Here is a 21,035-nt window from a genome sequence, read left to right on the forward strand (position 1 = left end):
TACGGCTAACAAACCCGATATATATTTTTTTAAATTAAGTTTTGAAGGCAGTTTTAAATTCCTAATTTAAATATATTATGGTTGTCAAGTAACATGAGATACGTGTTAATATAAAGCGACATATAAAGCGAATTTCAGGACAAGCAGGTTCATATCTGAGAGGACTATTTGGCACAGCCTTCACAACGGGGAGGAAGGTTTTGGGAAGGTCTTTACGGGACACACACGTCCAGTCTCCAGACGAACAGGCTCTCCTTCTGTGGCTTCGCTCCGCTTCCAATCTGGGGATGGAAAACAACAAAGCAAACGACAGGATGGAAACAGTGACAGTGAAAACTTCGAGCGCAGATTCCACCGCAGAGACAAGTCAAATAGTAAGTGGCATGATCGAGAAGTATAACACAGAGGTCAGATTTAATCAGGGGGGGAAAACATCAAATGATCCACAGCCGTTCGCCTGTGCGCCCTCCGCCAAGCGTCATTTTGGAAACGTGGGCGCGTTGCTGTGCCATAACCCTAACCCTGGCTCCAGCAACGACACTGCGATGTTCAAGGACTGTACCCTAACCGATAACTCACTTACTACAACTTCTAAACCTTATTATGCTGCAGACGAATATCTGAAGTCCGACAGCGTGCCATGGACAGAGGTGTGCAGTAAAGGAGCATTTCGCGTAAAGGAGAACTTGTCATCGCCGAGCATGACCCCCACTTCCACCACGGGCGTCTATAAGTTCATTAAAGACGAGCAGGAACCCTCGCTGATTATGGGCACCAGTGCTCCTGAAATGGACCCGATAGCGAACCTACCTGCTCTTAATACCTTAAGTTACGATACCGACAGGAAAAAGCAACTGGTGTTTATGGACGAGTCCACGACATTCCCTCCTTCCCTCCCTCCCGGACCACACGCACACTTAGACAGCTCCTATAACTTCCTCGTCGACTTGAACCAGACAAACCCCGTACCCCAAACAAGCACTGACTCCAGAAGTGTGACTGCTTTACCGGGTAAGGGCATGATGATGAACTTCGACGTGATGGGTAGTCCACAGGCGCCGCAGCATCTGATGATTTACAAGAGTGAGATTCCCAGATGGTCGATCCAGACCCAGTCTCCTACAGAACCGCAGTTCTGGTGCCAACCGACAGAAGACCAGTACCAACACGGTGGTTACGTGTCTCCAGATGGCATCCACAGCTCAGCCTTGCTACAGAGATCGCCAACATACACCTCATACGCTGGGTAAGACACCTCCATATGTATAGTGGGCTAAGAAAGAGAACTAACTAAAGATACTAACACAGTGAAGTCATGCCTGTACTAGTGGTCACACTACTGTATATTACACATGTCTCCTGATATAGCTTATTTTATACTTCTGCACATTAGATACTGTACATAAACGACCCCACTGTACATCTCTACAGCTCGTAACTGTATATAGCTCATAACTGTATATAATTCATAACTGTATATAGCTCATAACTGTACATAGCTCATAACTTTATATAGCCCATAACTGTATGTACCTCTAAACTATACTGATGTTTACAACACTACCTCTGCACATACTGTATTACATAGTTACCTATCACTACCATTCTTCTTCTATTTATATAGAATATTTGCAGTTCTGGTTGGATGCTAAACAGCGTTGTATAGAACTTGTAGTCTGCCATGACAATACAGTTGAATCTAATCTAATCTAATCTAATCTAATCTAATATGGAGTTATGAAATACTGTTACCTGCTTTATGAGGAGGTCAAGCTGCTGTCGTGTGTCTCAAGTGAGTGTGCTGTATGTCTCCTCTGTGTTTCAGTATGCCACCCCAGAGACTGTGCATGATCTGTGGGGACGAGGCTTCAGGATGTCACTACGGTGTCCTGACCTGTGGAAGTTGCAAAGTATTCTTTAAAAGAGCAGTGGAAGGTGAGCAAAGGCGATGTGAAACAATATCAATATGGTGAAGTCGTTGTTAAACTGTTAAAGTCTTGGGTAGAGTAGAGTAGAGTATATGTAAAGCACCCTGTGCATTCGTGCTGAGAAGGGTGCTATATAAATAAAGTTTAATTACTTACTTACTAGAGTCTTGTTAGAGGCTTGTCAGACAAGAAATTCAGCAACTAACTATTACAGCTGAGCTGGAATAAGTCAAAGTGAAAACCAGTAACAGCAGGATCTTTTCACCAGTGAGTCTTATTTTTTTATTTTCACTTCTAGGCAAGGCAAGGCAAGTTTTTTGTATAGCACATTTCATACAACAGGGGCAATTCAAAGTGCTTTATATACATTATAATTATAAAATACAGCAAGAGGAGCATAGTAAGAAAATAAAAAATTACAATGAATAAAAAGCAAATATAAGAAGAAGTAAGTAAATAGATAAAACATTAAATAAGACAATAAGTTAATGGATAAAAGACAGTGATAGAAGTGTTTGTGTTCTAGTGAAATGACACAGCATGGGACCGCAGGGACCACACGCAGAGAACGACAGTGTCATTCGATAGTGGTTTAATCAACCTTCCAGGGTGTCTTGTGTTGGTCATTAGCCAATGTATCACTTTGACCAATGTTCACAGTGTTCTTATTTTCTGAGTTGTTTTTCTCGTTATCTTCCAGAGGGAGATATATATGAGCCTCTGTGTCTGACCATGGCCATGTCACCCTGTCCTCACAGCCTTGCCTCTATCTAATGTCCCTCTTTCTCCCTCCCTCTCTCTCTCTCTCTCTCTCTCTCTCTCTCTCTCTCTCTCTCTCTCTCTCTCTCTCTCTCTCTCTCTCTCTCTCTCTCTCTCTCTCTCTCTCTCTCTCTCTCTCTCTCTCTCTCTCTCTCTCTCTCTCTCTCTCTCTCTCTCTCTCTTCAAAAGCCCCCTCTCTCACTCTGGAGAGAGGAGGAACAGCCAAGCCATATCCACAAACAATACTATCAAGCTTATGACATGAGATTTATAACTCTGAGGTGATTTGATGTGTGAAGATAATAAGAAAATAACTTCATTTATAGCCTACATTGTTATTTTATTGAACAGGTCATCATAACTACCTTTGTGCCGGTCGAAACGACTGCATCGTGGATAAGATTCGGAGAAAGAATTGCCCCGCGTGTCGCCTACGAAAGTGCTATCAAGCTGGGATGATGCTCGGAGGTAGCTTTGTGTGTGTGTGTGTGTGTGTGTGTGTGTTTGTGTGTGTGTGTTCCTGTGTTCCTTTTGTAATTCACCAATGCCTGTCTCTCGTATCTGGTGTCACATTAATGAGGTTGCATGTCTCTCATGTTATGCCGGAGTCACACTTTAAAGTCAAGGACTTTCAGACGTCCAAAGTGCTTCCAGATCAAACGCACGAAAAAAACACTTCATGAAAATTGGCAAAAGCATCAAACCGCCGTCCGTTTTGACAGTATAATGAGGCACTGTGTTGAGGTGCTTAATTGTTTTCTATTTCCTTTTGTTACGATATCGCTGTTTGGATTTTTAAATAGTTGTTTTAACCTTCTTTTGTGTTAGTTGATACTTGGGGATAATGAAGAGGGAGTGTGACTATGAAAGGATCTGAAGAGGGAGTGTGACTATGAAAGGATCTAATCAGTCAACCGTTATTTTTCCCAAGTAAACTAAATATTGAGAACATCGTTTAGGAATCGGACTCAGAAACATGCCGTCAACGTTTTTTTATTTTCAGTTTTTCTATTTTCAGTTTTTCTGTTTTATACACAACACAAACAAACAAACTTAACTATTTTTCTGTTTTATACACAAGACAAACAAACTAACTGACTAACAAACAACAAGCTGCCAGGCATACACGTCTAGTATGATCTGGTTCAAAGCAATTCCCAGAATGCAACAGTGTCAGGTACATGCCGTCAAAGTCAAAGAAGGAAACACTTTGCCTCCCTATAAAGATTAAAGATCTAGACCAGGGGTCTTCAACCTTTTTCAACCCAAGGACCCCTTGGATGAGAGACAAATAGAACAGGGACCCCCACATGTAATATATATTTTTAAATGTCTCACATTTTAAAGCCTATAATAACTTTTATATTTACTTCATTCACCTTTTATTTCACCGTATTAACCTATTTATAAACTGGGTTATTAGCCTATATGTGTTTATGATTGATAAAACGTTCATGCATAATTATGATTGGTTATTATTATTATTATTATTGTTGTTGTTGTTGTTGTTGTTGTTGTTGTTGTTGATGAGCAGTGGCGGACTCAGGCTGTTTGAAGGGCAGGGGCGAAAAGAAAAAAAGGGCAGCTACTGGACAACATGGGACCCCATCAGTGCACATGGTCAAGTTTAGACCATTGGAAGGGCAGCCAATAGGGCACATCCTCTAATTTTGCCACTCAAAAGGGCACTTTAGTGTGACTTTTTTCCACTGTGGGGGCTCATGGTCAGGTTTAGACCATTGGAGGGGCACCAATAGAGCACGTCCTCTCATTTTCGCCACTCAAAAGGGCACTTAAGAGAGATGTTTTTCAACCGTGGGGGCACCAGGAGGGGCGGTCGCCCCCCCTGCCCCCCCCTGAGTCCGCCAGTGTTGATGAGGCTTATATTTTCTATTATTATTATTCTTTTTCAACAATGAAACTTTTAGCTTCAGGAAGCCAGGTATGCCTACCTCAGTGAGATGACTGGCCCTGGTGGGTGGTACACACCCTGTCTATTCTGGGGGAGATGGAGGTTGTCAGGCAGAGCATCATGTCATCCTCAGGCTGCAGTCTGGAACTGTATTTGCTCTTCAGGTAGGTGAGGGAGGAGAATCCTCTTTCACAAAGATAAGTTGTTGCAAAACGCAAGAGGCTCACCATGGCCTTTGCTGTCAGTTGGGGGAAGTATTTCTGGCAATGGATCCAGAACTGGGTGAGAGGCTGTGACTCGTACACATTCTTGTGTGTACTGTCTATCAGCTGATTTTCCTCAGCGGCTGTCAGGTTTAGGCGTCGGATGCATTGTCTTTGAATGGAAACCGTATCCATGTCTTGTGCTTAGACGTTGGCACATGCACATCAGAAAAGTACTTCTCAAATTGACTTTCGAGTGCCTCCAAGTGATCAACAATTGCGCATTTCACGTCAGGCGAGGGCACCGCGGAATCCGCGGAAATGCATTGAAATGCGCAGCCAGCTCCGCGCGGTTTTGGCCAACCAGAATCTCGTGGATAGCTGTGCGTAATTCAAAGACGCGCGCCAATACTGATCCACGGGATCTGACCTCGGAATGGTAAAGGAGCGGCGCATAGAGAAGCAAAGAGGCGGGTTTGTTATTAGCAAACTAGTAACTAAATTAGTAACGTTATGCTAGTTATTAATTAACGTTAATTTCGCAATGAAGACCGAACTGCAGCGTTTTAGCCAACACCTAGCTTGCTAGACAGGTGTGTAATTTTTTCCAGCTGACTTTATGTTAGACTCTGCATCATGGGCATAATTTATTTTGTAAATTGTTTTTGTCAAAAGTAGTTTATTATTGCCTATTAATGCTTGTACTTTACTCAATATCATTTTTGTTATATTTTTACATTCTCACTGATTATTTTGGTGAAAATTGTGAATTATTATGACAAAAATTGGCGGACCCCTGCAGTACCTCTGCGGACCCCCGGTTGAAGACCACTGATCTAGACTAAACAGATGTTAATATTCTTATAATAGAATGGTTTTCTTTTCTTTCTTTCTTTTTTTTTTCTTTTAAATTCTTCATAACATTTTTCCTTTCCATGATTTTTGCTCTTATTTCTGTTTTCCTTTTCTTGATGTGTTCTGAGCAAACTATGTATCCTTGTGTCTTTTTTCAGTTTCTTTTTTGTTGTGCTGTCCTACCTTTTTGCCCCATGGATATGATTCTGTTTGTGGTTTCTTTTATCTTATTTACATGTACCAAGTGTTCTTTATGTTATATTGAAACCTAGCTATTGACGGGAGTGGAACTTTCCGTGAGGTTCCCTTCTTGCACCGTTTCATGTGTGCTAAATAAACTAAACAAAAAACTAAAGGTATGAGAGTAATATATACAGTATATTTCAAAAGTGAGTACACCCTTTAGATTTTTGCTAATATTCTGTCATATCCTTTCAGGGGATAACACTATCTTAATGAAACTTTGATATAACTTAAAGTAGTCAGTGTGCTGCTTGAATAACAGTATAGATTTATTGTCCATTGAAAATTACTCAGTACACAGCTGTTAATGTCTAAACAGCTGGCAACAAAAGTGAGTACACCCCATAGTGAACATGTCTAAATTGTGCCCAAAGTGTCAATATTTTGTGTGACCACCATTGTTATCTAGCACTGCTTTAACCCTCCTGGGCATGGAATTCACCAGAGCTGCACAGGTTGCTTCTGGAATCTTCTTCCACTCCTCCATGACGACATCACGGAGCCCACGGATGTTGGACACCTTGCACTCCTCCACCTTCCTCTTGAGGATGCCCCACATGTGCTCAATTGGGTTTAGGTCTGGAGACATACTTGGCCAGTCCATCACCTTAACCTTCAGCTTCTTCAGCAAGGCCTTTGTCATCTTGGAGGTGTGTTTAGCGTCATTATCATGTTGGAAAACTGCCCTAAAAAAACGGCCCAGTTTCCGAAGAGAGGGGATCATGCTCTGCTGCAGGATGTCACAGTATATATTGGAATTCATGTGTCCCTCAATGAAATGCAGCTCCCCAGTGCCGGCAGCACTCATGCAGCCCCAGACCATGATGCTGCCACCACCATGCTTGACTGTAGGCAAAACACATTTGTCTTGGTACTCCTCACCAGGGTGCCGCCACACACGCCGGATACCATCTGACCCAAACAGGTTTATTTTGGTCTCATCAGACCACAGGACATGGTTCCAGTAACTCATGTTCTTGGATTCATTGTCTTCAGCAAACTGTTTGCGGGCTTTCTTATGCATCGGTTTCGGAAGAGGCCTCTGTCTGGGGCGACGGCCATACAAACCGATTTGATGCAGTGTGCGGCGTATGGTCTGGGCACTGACAGGCTGACATCCCACTTCTGCAACCTCTGCAGCAATGCTGGAAGCACTCGCACGTCTATTTTTGGAAACCAACCTCTGGATATGACGCTGAGCACGTGGACTCAACTTCTTTGGTCGACCCTGGCGAGGCCTGTTCCGAGTGGAACCGGTCCTGGAAAACCGCTGTATGATCTTAGCCACTGTGCTGCAACTCATTTTCAGGGTGTTGGCAATCTTCTTATAGTCAAGGCCATCTTTGTGAAGCGCAATAATCCTTTTTTTCAGCCGCTCAGAGAGTTCCTTGCCATGAGGTGCCATGTTGTCCAGCATTCAGAGAGAATTGTGCCCAAAACAACAAATTTAACAGCCCTGCTTATCATTTACACCTGAATCCTTGTAACACTAACGAGTCACATGACACCAGGGCGGGAAAACAACAGCATTGGGCACAATTAGGACATGTTCACTATGGGGTGTACTCACTTTTGTTGCCAGCTGTTTAGACATTAACAGCTGTGTACTGAGTACACATAAATCTATACTGTTATTCAAGCAGCACACTGACTACTTTAAGTTATATCAAAGTTTCAGTAGGATAATGTTATCCCCTGAAAGGATATAACAGAATATTTGCAAAAATCTAAAGGGTGTACTCACTTTTGAGATATACTGTATATATATAATATAACGCATCCTTGTTTCCAGGCCGGAAGCTGAAGCGGTTCGGGACCCTGAAGGCCATGGGGCTGGCCCCCGCCCTGATGTTCCCGTCGCCCCTGACCTTGTCCAGCGACGGCCAGACCCTGACCTCCATGTCCTGCCTGCCAGGCCTCAGAGAGCTGCAGCTCTCCCCTCAGATCCTCAGCATCCTGGAGAGCATCGAGCCTGAGGTGGTGTACTCAGGCTATGACGACACGCAGCCCGACATGCCCCACCTCCTGCTCAACAGCCTCAACCGCCTGTGTGAGAGGCAGCTGCTGTGGATCGTCAGGTGGTCTAAGTCCCTGCCAGGTAACGAGCCCTCTACTTCTAGCTGCTCAGCAACACGCTGACTACACCACACCGTGTTTGAGATTAGATTTGAGATTCGGATTCATTGTCAGACCACTGTACAGTATACATATATACATACAACACTGTATAACACAGACAACAACAGACAGTACTACACATGACAGATACACAAGTACACACACTCAGCGCGGTCTGTTATTTAAGGCAACAATGGCTGCGGGGATCAGGCTTTTGCCAAAGTTTACTAGCATCACTGGCCTCACTGTCGGTTTCTCCTCCCAAATATGGGCAGAGATCATGTGCCTGTGTTTTTTAATAACGTGATCTGTTATCAGTAGATAAATAACGGTTAAGGCTTAAAGATGAGGCGGATTCCCATGACGAGGGTTAACGACTCGACGTTTGTTGTGAAACATGAAACAGCAGCAGTAAGTCCAGCCAGATGCTAACCGATCTGCCTGGCCAAGGTTTCTGCGGTCACAGACCTGCTCACAGATACGCACCAGACCTTCCACCACCAGTGTTGCCAGATTGGGCTACTTTTGGTCACACTGGACGGGTGGATTCAGCAGCTTTTAGACTGGTTGGGCTGGGAATTGTCAATCCCGTCTGGCAACCCTGCCTTCCACCTCCAGCCCAGATAGAGAAGCACAAGGATGTGTGAGACACGGTCTGGTGAAAAGGGCCGCATGTCGGCAATTCTCAAGTCTCGCAAATGAGCAAAAAGCTCATTTTAAAAAGAAAAAGAAAATGTGTTTTCCATTTCTTTGGCATATTATGAAAGTTGAAGTGTTGAAGAGCCCACTCGATGCAACAAACAACAGTTTTAGGATCACCGAATACTTATAATTTGTGAATTGGATTCAATAGGGTTCACACAATTCAGTTGTGTTCAAAAGCAAGGACTGTGTGATCATCACAACACATATTATGTGTTTTTAGCATGTTGATGTTCTAAACATGCAGTTAGATGTAGAACGAATGTTAGAACCTAAATTACAGAACAAAATAGGTACGACAGTGTCGATACAGCATATCCGATTTCTAACATATTTCTTTCTTCTTTAAAAAGGATTTCGTAGTCTACACATCAGCGACCAGATGACCCTCATCCAGTACTCCTGGATGAACCTGATGGTGTTCTCTCTGGGCTGGAGGTCGTTCCAGAACGTCACCAGCGAGTACTTGTACTTTGCTCCTGACCTCATCCTCAGCCAGTAAGTAGTGTCCTATATTCATCTACTACCATCTACTACTGTGCCTCCTGAGACACCTGCTTCCCCATATACTGTGTCTCCTGAGACATCTACTACCCCCTATACTGTGTCTCCTGAGACACCTGCTTCCGCCTATACTGTGTCTCCTGAGACACCTGCTTCCCCCTATACTGTGTCTCCTGAGACATCTACTACCCCCTATACTGTGTCTCTTGAGACATCTACTATCCCCCAGCACTGTGTCTCCTGAGACATCTACTACCCCCCAGCACTGTGTCTCCTGAGACATCTACTACCCCCCAGCACTGTGTCTCCTGAGACATCTACTACCCCCAGCACTGTGTCTCCTGAGACATCTACTACCCCCCAGCACTACTAGGCAAGGCAAGGCAAGTTTATTTGTATAGCACATTTCATACAACAGGGGCAATTCAAAGTGCTTTACATGCATTATTTAAAAATACAGCAAGAGGAGCATAAGAAAATAAAAATGACAATGAATAAAAGTAAATATAAGAAGTAAATAAATAAAACATTTAAAAAGACAATAGTTAATGGAAAAAAGACATTGATAGAAGTGTTTGTGTTTAATCATAACTGGTGCAAAACATGAAGGTTTTTAGCTTAGTTTTAAATATTTTAAGGGTTTGGGCCTGTTTGATTTCTTCAGGGAGTTTGTTCCAGGAGCATGCAGCAGCGTGACTGAAAGCTGCTGCACCGTGTTTTGTTTTTACTCTTGGAATTATTAGCTGATTTGTCTCAGCTGACCTTAGGGACCTTGCGGGAATATAGGGTGGGAGGAGATCTGATATGTATTTTGGTCCAAGACCATTTTGTGATTTGTATGTAATTAGGAGGATTTTGAATTCAATTCTCTGAGAGACTGGTAGCCAGTGCAGGGATCTCAGGATTGGTGTAATGTGTTCAAATTTCTTTGTTTTTGTTAGGACCCTAGCAGCGGCGTTTTGGATGAGCTGCAATTTACGAACAGCTCCTTTAGATAGGCCTGTTTGTAGACCATTACAATAATCAAAGTCTACTCGAAACAAATGCATGGATGAGTTTTTCAAGGTCTTGCTTGGACATGAAACCTCTCATCCTTGTTATGTTTTTCAGGTGATAGTAGGCTGATTTAGTTATCGAGTTTATGTGGCTGTTGAAGTTTAGATCGGAGTCTAGAATTACACCAAGATTTCTGACCTGTTTTTTAGTTTGAAGAGAGAGAGAATCAAGTTTTGCACTGACTTTCGATCTTTTGTCAGGTGCACCGAATACAATTATCTCTGTTTTGTCCTTGTTTAGTTGGAGGAAGTTTTGTGTCATCCAGGCGTTTATTTGCTCAATGTAATTACAGAGATTGTCAATGGGACTATAGTTGTTCGGTGAGAGGGCTATGTAGATTTGAGTGTCATCCGCATAGTTGTGGTAGGCAATTTTGTTCTTTTTTATGATGTGTCCCAATGGAAGGATGTAGAGATTGAATAGAAGGGGGCCAAGGATTGACCCTTGGGGAACCCCACATGTCATTTTAATTTGGTCAGATACAAAGTTGCCAATGGAGACATAGTAGCTTCTGTCCTGTAGGTAGGATCTAAACCAGTTTAGGGCAGTGCCCGAAAGTCCTACCCAGGTTTTTAGTCTATCTATTAGAATGTCATGGTCTACTACAGTGTCAAAGGCAGCACTAAGATCTAGTAGTAGCAAAACTGAGATTTTTCCGGAGTCTGTGTTTACGCGAATGTCATTAAGGACCTTAATAAGGGCCGTTTCAGTGCTATGTAGGGGGCGAAAGCCTGATTGAAAGTCATCAAAGAGATCATTTAGGGTCAAATAATTGCTAAGTTGTTCATGGGCAACCATTTCAAGAATTGTTCCTGTACAGGGAAGGTTTGATATGGGTCTGTAGTTGTTTAGTACAAATGGGTCTAGGCCGTTCTTTTTTAGTAGAGGCTTAATAACTGCAGTTTTCAGGGCTTCAGGGAAGATTCCTGATGAAAGGGAGGTGTTAATTATTTGTATTAGTTCGCCTGCCATGCAGCTAAATATGTTTTTTTAAAAGCTTGTTGGCAGGACATCAAGGGCACAGGTGGATGGTTTAAGACGTGACATGATTTTATCTAGGGTCTTGTAATCAATGGTGTTAAATTGTGACATGGTTGTTATGTCCGCCCTATTTGGGGTTGTTAATGGGGACATGTTTTTCATGCCTGACACAGAAGACCTAATGCCTTGTCTAATGGTTTCTATTTTATTGTTAAAAAAGGATGCAAGCTCATTGCATTTACTAGTCGAGTGAAATTCCTGAGCAATGGGTGTTGGGGGATTTGTTAGTCTGTCAACAGTTCTGAAAAGGATGCAGGCATTATTGATGTTATTGTTTATGATCTTAGAGAAAAATGATTGCCTGGCGCTTCTTATTTCTAAGTTATAGTTTTGAAGATTCTCTGATTATGGGTGTCATCCGGGGGATGGGGATGGGTGTTGTAGATAGCATCCTGTGGCGGGGTAGGGCGATGGGTATTGTTGATGAGGCTGGCATTGTTGATGAGGTTGGCGTCACAGGGGGTGTGGGGCCAGGTGTTGTAGAATGGAGAGTTGCCTGAGATGGAGCAGCTTTCGGGGTGAGCTCTACTCCTGTCTTCACCATTTTCTCTAACCTAGCTGAGAAAGGCAGGAACGGCGTGAATTGGAGGAAGGAGAGCTCAGTGGACTCAGTGGATGAGTGTCTCTGGGAGTTTGGGGTAGAGTGGTTTGGGGGGTCGGGGGCAGGGAGGGAGGGTGGGGGGAGAGAAAAGGGGCTGGACCGTCGCCTTAGTGGGGGTTCAACGAGTTGGCTAATGATTAGTTTTGCCCTGGCGACTGTGGAGCGCAGTTCAGCGCATGGGGAGACTGAGAGGTCATCTGCAGCGCGCATTTCAGCCAGCTGTGATGAGTTTGGAGGGCCCTTTATTGTAGGCTGTGATGAGTCGCAGGACTGTGGGGAGAGTTTATCCACTGTGAGCAGTTCAGCTGCCTGTGCTGAGTCTGAAGAATCCTGCGCTGTAGGCCTTTCAGTTGGTTCAAGAGCATCGAGGGAAGGGGGAGCAGAGTTTATGAGGTTGAAGAGTATGTTGTTCATTAAATGGTATTCTCCCGATCTGTTTAAGTGGAGGCCATCTCTTTTGAATAGGTCTCTCTGCCTCCAGAATATGTTCCAGTGGTCAATGAATTTCAGCCTTTTAAGTTGGCACACACCAGAGAGCCACGTGTTAAGGCTTAGGAGCCGGCTGAATTCCAGGTTACCTCTGTCAACAGTGGGTAGTGGTCCACAGATGAATGTCTCAATCTTAAGCTTGTCAAGTCTATTGAAAAGTTCCATGAAATCACGTCTCAATCTACTGAGCCCATTTTACGTGAATCGGTTTGTCCCGCATGTAATACAAGACGCTTTGTGTCTGGGTTTTTAGACAGTGTTTCTTCCAAATCTTTTGTTATTTCTGAGACCGTTAGGTTAGGAAGACAGTGGATATGTCATTTTTTACCTCTTACGTTTCTGATCGCTGAGTCTCCAATCAACAAAGTATCTTTTGGAGGTGAAGTCTGTTTCATCCGCTGCATATCACACAGAGAACTAGAAGAAGGAGGGGGTGACCTTGAGCTCGTGCCTGCGGGCCGGGGAGTCACCGGAGGGGGCCGGGGAGTCACGTGATTCCCAGGCCTGGGAAATCTTGGCGTGACTCTGATGTTCTTATCTCGGGCCTTAGGAGTCATGCCAGCTCGCTGCTCTGCGGGCCGGTGTCTCAGACTCCTATCTCGGCTCTGTTTAGTCATGCAAGCCCATGGCTCGGGCCTACCTGTTGCTAATGATGCTAACGGTGCTAACGAGGACTTCAGTTGGCTGCTTTTCAGTAGTTTCGGGGGATAATTCATCTGTCCAGTGAATTTTGCAGCTGTCACCTGCCTCGTTAGCTTTGGGAAGTGTGAATTTAGATTTAAAACCTCTTCAAAGGCTTGCGTGGGTGGAGAACCATTAGCGTAGCGATTCTTGAGTGCGGAGAGTCGTCCCTGGAGAGTATATTCCAATAAGTCTACTCTCTTTGAAAGATCCACACAACTTTGACAGATAGCAGGCATGGTAGGAATAAAAGCTATATAAAAATTGTTAAAACTATAAAAAAAGAAGCAAGAAAAAAGCAGGAAAGCAGTGGTATGAGAGGAGCGAGGGAGAAACACATCTAATCTACTCAGAAGCAGGAAGTGGGACAGTACTACACCCCAGCACTGTGTCTCCTGAGACATCTACTACCCCCCAGCACTGTGTCTCCTGAGACATCTACTACCCCCCAGCACTGTGTCTCCTGAGACATCTACTACCCCCTATACTGTGTCTCCTGAGACACCTGCTTCCCCTATACTGTGTCTCCTGAGACACCTGCTTCCCCCGTATACTGTGTCTCCTAAGATTTCTACTTCCCCCTCTTGTACTGTTTCTCCAGTGTCTATTTCTTTCTTAAGTCGGGAACTGAGCAAATGTTCAGTCTTTTATTCAGAAAAAATGTCAATGAATTTCAACGTTGTTGAATAATCGAAAATGGTTTATAACATCTGAGGCCATATTTCCCCTGTGGATTTACCTGCCCAGGGACTGCTGGTGTAATTTAGCTACCCAGCTAATTCAGGGAGAGTCAATGACTGTCCATTGTCCCTTTTAAATAAACGAATAAATAAATACAGGGTTCCCGCGCTGGGCTTAAAAAGCTTAAAGTCTAAAATCCAGTAATGCTATTGATAAGGCCTAAAGGTCTAACATTTCAGTTATTAGGTCTAAAAAATGAGGTGCTAGGTATTAAAAATGAGATTAGCTTGTCCTGCAAGGAAATCAGTCTGACCTATATCTGAACTATTTACGCGGAAATGAAAATTTACTTTTGAGTAATTATGGGACTTATTTATTTTATATTAATTATCCTTGGCAGTGAAATCCCTAATTTCATCACCTCGAGGATGACAAAAAGCTATCGTACGGTGTCGTGAATAGGTCTAAAATTCTATTCAAAGAGGTCTACAAAAGGTCTAAAAAGACCTTTAAATTTGACTTGTTGAAACTTGTAGGAACCCTGTAAATGAACCGTGCCGCTGTCTTTGTTCTTGTAGGGAGGGCATGAGGAGATCGCCCATCTATGACCTGTGCTTGGCCATGCAGTTCATTCCTCAGGAGTTCGCCAGCCTTCAAGTGACCAGGGAGGAGTTCCTCTGCATGAAAGCCATCATGTTACTCAACACTGGTAAACTGGCCCAACGCCTGATGACCTTTTCTTAACCTCCCTGCCTGTCCCACCCTAACCCTATTTGTGGCGAATGATAACAAAGAGAGACATGTGAAGCTATTGTGATCGTGCAGAAAAAGTATCCAACGTGTGAGATGTGTTGTACTGGATGTGACTGGACCTTGAACCAGAGAACGACATATACAGTAGCAGCTGTTGTACCAATCTGAAATCTTTAACCTTTAACAAGAGGAAAAACATATTTCTGATAAACTGAGTGCCTGAACTGAACCCTCTGCTGTAGTATCTATGAGCCAGTTGTTGTTTTTGTGATCAGTTTCAGCTTGGCAATTGACTTTATTTGACTTTAATTAAAAATCAAGTCCAAAGCACTGTTCGGTTTATTTATGTATACTGTATCTTCATGAGATTTCTCTATGCAAAAGGTTAAGGTTTAAAAAAAGAAACATGGCTTAGAGTTGAGCCTTCAAAGGTGATGTTGATCTTCACAACAACAAAAATTGCTTCATACTACAGTATGTTACCTTCCCCTTGATAAATCACCTTGCGGGAGGAGCTGGATGGTTATATCTGTAATGATATGTGTCACGTTCTAATGCTTTGGTCCTCATAACAGGATCTGATGTAATGATCTGACTTTTTTGTACATTTGAGTACATTTCCACATTGTTGAAAATCAATGACACATCGCTAGTCAACTAACACAGCTTGTTTTGTGAGCCTGCTAACAATGTAAAGTAGTGTTCTAGTTAACTAGGTAGCAGTGGGGATTACTCACCCAATCCATTGCGTTGTTGCAGTATTTTGGCTCGACCAGCGAGTTTGTGTTGTGATTCTCAACAACGTTGAAACGTAGTTCCCTGTTTTAAAAGAAAAGTCAGAACATTTTGATTGGTGGCCGACATGCGGACCAAATGATCAGACTGTGTCACATACATGGACGTGTGTTGTTCACACAGTCTCTCAGAACATTTTGATTGGTTGCCGACATGAGGACCAAAGCATTAGAAGGTGACACATATGGGCGTGCTTCCTCCCCAGTACCGCTGGAGGGGTTGAAGAGCCAGGCCCAGTTTGAGGAGATGAGGCAGAACTACATCCGGGAGCTCACCAACGCCATCCACCTGAGGGAGAAGGGCGTGGTGGCAAGCTCCCAGCGCTTCTACCACCTCACCAAGCTGATGGACGCCATGCACGAGGTAAGCAGGCCTCCACAGGGCCATGCACGAGGTAGGCAGGGCTCCGCCATGCACGAGGTAGGCAGGGCTCCGCCATGCACGAGGTAGGTAGGCTCCCACAGGGCCATGCACGAGGTAGGCAGGCCTCCACAGGGCCATGCACGAGGTAGGCAGGGCTTCCACGGGTCCATGCACGAGGTAGGCCGGGCTTCCACGGGTCCATGCACGAGGTAGGCAGGCTCCCACGGGTCCATGCACGAGGTAGGCAGGGCTCCCACAGGGCCATGCATGAGGTAGGCAGGGCTTCCACGGATCCATGCACGAGGTAGGCAGGGCACAGGGCCATGCATGAGGTAGGCAGGGCTCCGCCATGCACGAGGTAGGCAGGCCTCCCATGGGTCCATGCACAAGGTAGGCAGGCTCTCACAGGGCCATGCACGAGGTAGGCAGGGCTCCACCATGCACAAGGTAGGCATGCTCCCACAGGGCCATGCACGAGGTAGGCAGGGCTTCCACGGGTCCATGCACGAGGTAGGCAGGCTCCCACAGGGCCATGCACGAGGTAGGCAGGGCTTCCACGGGTCCATGCACGAGGTAGGCAGGGCACAGGGCCATGCACGAGGTAGGCAGGGCTCCGCCATGCACGAGGTAGGCAGGCCTCCCATGGGTCCATGCACGAGGTAGGCAGGGCTCCCACAGGGCCATGCACGAGGTAGGCAGGCTCCCACAGGGCCATGCACAAGGTAGGCAGGCTCCCCCAGGGCCATGCATGAGGTAGGCAGGGCTCCCACCATGCACGAGGTAGGCAGTGCTCTCACAGGGCCATGCACGAGGTAGGCAGGCCTCCACAGGGCCATGCATGAGGTAGGCAGGGCTCTCACAGGGCCATACACAAGGTAGGCAGGGCTCTCACAGGGCCATGCACGAGGTAGGCAGGGCTCCCACGGGTCCTTGAAATCCTTGAAAGTTTGTGAATTTGAGAAAAAGAAAAAGAAGTTTTTGAAAATAGACATGGGTCATTGAAAGTGCTTGAATTCCCCTCTCTCTCTCTCTCTCTCTCTCTCTCTCTCTCTCTCTCTCTCTCTCTCTCTCTCTCTCTCTCTTTCTCTCTTTCTCTCTTGAGTCTTGAAAGTCCTTGAAAGTCCTTGAAAGGTGGTTGAAAGGTGCTTGAATTTGATGTTTCAGAAGGTGTGGGAACCCTGGGTAGGGAACTGGTCATCCCTGCTCCAACATAATAATAATAATAATAATAATAATAATAATAATAATAATAATAATAATAATAATAATGATAACTTTAATTTCTATAGCGCCTTTCAAACAACCCAAGGACGGTTAGTCAGATACTGTAAGGCAAGGCAAGTTTATCTGTACGTCACATTTCATACAACAGGGGCAATTCAAAGTGCTTTACATACAGCATGAAAGAATACAGAAAAAAAGGATAGTAAGAAAAAAATAAAAATAAAAACGGCAAGAATAGATGCATATATATGGAGAAAATAAATAGATAAACATTTAACAACATAAGACAATGAATAAAAAGATATAGATAAAAGTGTTGTTACTGCAACTGTATTCAGAGGTTGCAGATACTGCGTCTGTGTTTAGCCGCTATCTATCTACTGTAGCACCCAGGGGCGGACTGGGATCAAAAAACAGCCCTGGCATTTGCGACACAACAGCCCTATTTCCAAACGCAACGCGCAACACGGATTGTTAACATAAAAAGTCAGAGGACAGATGCCAAACTACAGACATGTTTGCTGTAATTATATGTATTATCAGTAGGCAGTCATCAGTCAATATCTCTTTCAATAGCCTTTTCACACCGAATGTACTTTTTTGTGCTATTTTCGGCCCAATACATGCGAATTTCGGTGCATTCCTACTTCCAACTACACTTGCTCGCTGCATCCAGTTGTTGCACATTAACTGCATCGCTCTCATCAAATTCCCCCATTCTGAAAATGAAAGCAGTGTAACGTTAACTGCTGTTATAAACGGAATGATGACATGAGGTGCGTGTCCACTGGCGATACAGAGCTGACTACGACAGTTCTATGAGTGGAGCGGAGCCCCATAGGGGTTGGTTTACCCCGCTACCTAAAGCTCTGCTCCTATTGGTTTACCCCGCTACCTAAAGCTCTGCTCCTATTGGTTTACCCCGCTACCTAAAGCTCTGCTCCTATTGGTTTACCCTGCTACATAAAGCTATGCTCCTATTGGTTTACATACTCCAGTTCTATATCGTGGAACTCCGCCCCATAGGGGAACTCTGCTCCTATTGGTTTAGGGCCCTGGGCATCCGCGATGCAGAACTGCGTGGATGGCCCGGCCGATATCAAATGTTTTGGGCCGCGGTCTGCTGAAATAAGTTATTAATTATTATTAATATATATCTATTTTTTATATAATACATTCTGAGCGGCCCAGTCTCGCGGCCCTCCTGGCATTTGCCAGGCTTGCCCGGTGGCCAGTCCGCCACTGGTAGCACCTCTGGGTAGAGTAACAGGGTTCTGGTGTTTCTGTTCAGGACCGAGGTGTGTTGGTGACTGAGGTCATGTTCTCACATGAAAGTCTGAATCAGGACCCGGAGCAAGTGGATGAGACTTCAACATTGTTGCATAAATTATTTCTCTGATTTGCGTTCTCACAGCCCTTCATGTAAACAAAGTAACATACGCAATCGAAGCAACAGACGTGGTAGTTGATTGGTCAGAAAAATGTAACATTGCCCGTTCGTCCCGCTCTTATCCAGATCAACACGCATGCGCTGTTGTTTTCCTATGGACAGCCTCGATGCGTCGTTTCTAACCAGAGAGAAACCACCCTTTTCAAGCGGAGCATGCGTTGGTTGTTTGCTCCGTGAGCGACTTCGAATGCGCGTTCTCACAGCTCCAAACGACGCAGAGCAAAGCGAATTTTATCCTAAACTCAGATTCCAAGTGAAGCAAATGTTCTAGTGAGAACACGCCCTAACACAGACAGGTGCTCTCTCTCTACCTATACACTATATTGTTATATTCCCATTGCACTGATTGGTCTGTTTTCACTGTTCTGTCCTGTTTGCACTTGTCTTTAATTGTATATTTGTGAAAAAATAGAACTAGCACGCACACTCCAATGCCACAACAAGTTCCAATGGACCTATCACTAAGCCACGCCCGCTTTGAAAACTCGGACAAACAAACAATGACTGACTGACCGACCGTGACTGAATGACATTCAATGACTTACAATGGCGGGAGTTGGCAAATTTCTGATTTCTGATTTACCACAGCAAGTAATAGACATGTATTTTTTTTTTTTTTAAGATGACAAGAATATTTAGTCTAGAAGCTTTTCACCATCAGATATTAGCGAGTTGTTTGTCCAAGTTTTCTGCCTGGCGTGACTTTTGCTGTGATATGATTGGACTTGGATTTGGGGCGTGGCTTAGCGATAGGTCCATTATGTGTTTCAACATAAATGGCAATGAATGTTATCTGAATCTGAATCTGAATCTGTGCAGATTGTGAAGAAGGTCAACCTCTACTGCCTCGGCACCTACATCCAGGCTCTCTCTCTCTCTACCTGACTAACACAGACAGATGCTCTCTCTCTCTCCACCTGACTAACACAGACAGATGCTCTCTCTCTCTCTACCTGTGCAGATCGTGAAGAAGGTCAACCTGTACTGCCTCAGCACCTACATCCAGGCGGACGCCATGAAGGTGGAGTTCCCAGAGATGATGTCCGAGGTCATCGCCTCTCAGATGCCCAAGGTCCTGGCCGGCATGGTGAAGCCCCTCCTCTTTCACAGCAAGTGACCGACTCCGACCAGCGAAGGCGCCGTGAAGGGGGGAAGCGCGTTGTTTTGTATCGTTCCTCACGCCTCCTCGCCTCCTCACCTCCTGCACTAACAGTGATGGCTTCAGTCAGAAGAAGTTTCTCTCGTTGTCCTTTTAGCCAGATATGGTTAGCCAGAACCGGTCAGTGGAATGCTAGCTGTTAGCTGTTAGCCCCATTGACTCGAATGTACTCTTTTCATTTCATTATCATCATCATCATCGTCGGTCACTCGTAGTCGAGTATGACTGGTCTTCTTCTTGGTCTTTGTGGGTCTTCAGGTGGGAGAAGAGGCCGATCTTGGAGCCGCATGTTTTGGTGCATTGAGGGCAGGGGACAGTGGTTACTGAGGTGAAAATAAGTACAGAGATTAATTGTCTGTAATAGAGGAAAAAGTTTTTTCAAGGCTTTGATTTTTCATGGATGGCATGGACAATCTCGTATCCATTTACATGGTTTGTGTTTGTTTTTCAATTCATATGTTTCAATTCTTTTTTTTTTTCAGCTTTAAAAAACGAGAAAGTATCATTTAAATTCTGTTAGAGAGTATTGCTTACAATCTTCTTCTTCTTCTTCTTCTTCTTCTATTGGCCCTATACTCCAAAAGTGGAGTTGGATTTGAAATCAAACAATGAATATATTATCTCTATATAAAATAGAGATTCTCAGCTTTTATTTGATGGTATTTGTGTACATAATTCGAAATGACAATGTTTGCATACATAATCCCCCTACTCCAGGGCACCAGGGGGGTGGGGGAGGTAGCAGAGGTTGGTTGAGCGGTGCGCTAAATCAACAGCGAAGCGCTAATTTGATGGCGATCTTTCAAAAAAAAAAGGATCCGGAGATCCGAGGCTATTTATAAAACATTCGGGGCGAGAGCCCGTCGTCACTGCAGGGCACCAAACGTTACGGGACAGGCTATATACAGAGAATAATAATAATAATAATAATAACAATAATAATACAAATCAAGCACTCAGGACCTGTTAACACTAGAACAGCCGTGCCTTTTTTACCTACTATAAGAGCCGCCTCAGGGGTCAAATGACCATAGTCTTTACAATGGGAAGCTGCTATTTACACACAGCGACCACGAGTTGGAGTGTCTTGTAAATTAGCCTGCTTCCTACACAGAAAAACAGCTTTATATTAGCTTATCCTGATGTGATTTTGAAAATGTAAGGATACTGGGTGGTAGAACGCACATATCTAGGAAGAGTCATGAAAAGAGGGAGGAAATGTTCTTTACTCATGGCTGTTCTAGTGTTAAACCCAGACACCAGACATATCTTCTCTGGTGATGCTCTGCCAGGCCTGTACTGCAGCCATCTTCACTTGTTTGTTTTCGAGGTCAATCTGAAGATTGACTTGGCCAAGTCAAGAACTTCCCACTTTTTGCCCTGAACAACTCGTGAGCTGAGAATGATAAGGTTCTATCTCCGTTTAGGGTAGTTCAGAGATATCGAGCATCAAAGTTTTTACATTCCATTATGTTTTGTGCGATGGAACCTTTGTATTTTATTAATTACTAACTCAAA

General features: G+C 44.3%; 1 protein-coding gene across 1 annotated transcript; it reads left to right on the forward strand.

Annotated features, from left to right (window-relative positions):
- Window positions 1-701: 701 nt before the first annotated feature.
- Window positions 702-19,475, forward strand: pgr (progesterone receptor; the record flags this gene model as incomplete). The annotated part of the gene is made up of 8 exons (XM_080526734.1): window positions 702-1,246; window positions 1,826-1,935; window positions 3,039-3,155; window positions 7,693-7,998; window positions 9,074-9,218; window positions 14,352-14,482; window positions 15,527-15,684; window positions 19,320-19,475. The coding sequence occupies 8 exons, from the start codon at window positions 702-704 to the stop codon at window positions 19,473-19,475; spliced, it is 1,668 nt and encodes a 555-aa protein (XP_080382860.1).
- Window positions 19,476-21,035: the final 1,560 nt, after the last annotated feature.

Source organism: Nansenia antarctica (assembly GCF_963989245.1).
Source record: "Nansenia antarctica genome assembly, chromosome: 1".
NCBI lineage: Eukaryota > Metazoa > Chordata > Actinopteri > Argentiniformes > Microstomatidae > Nansenia > Nansenia antarctica.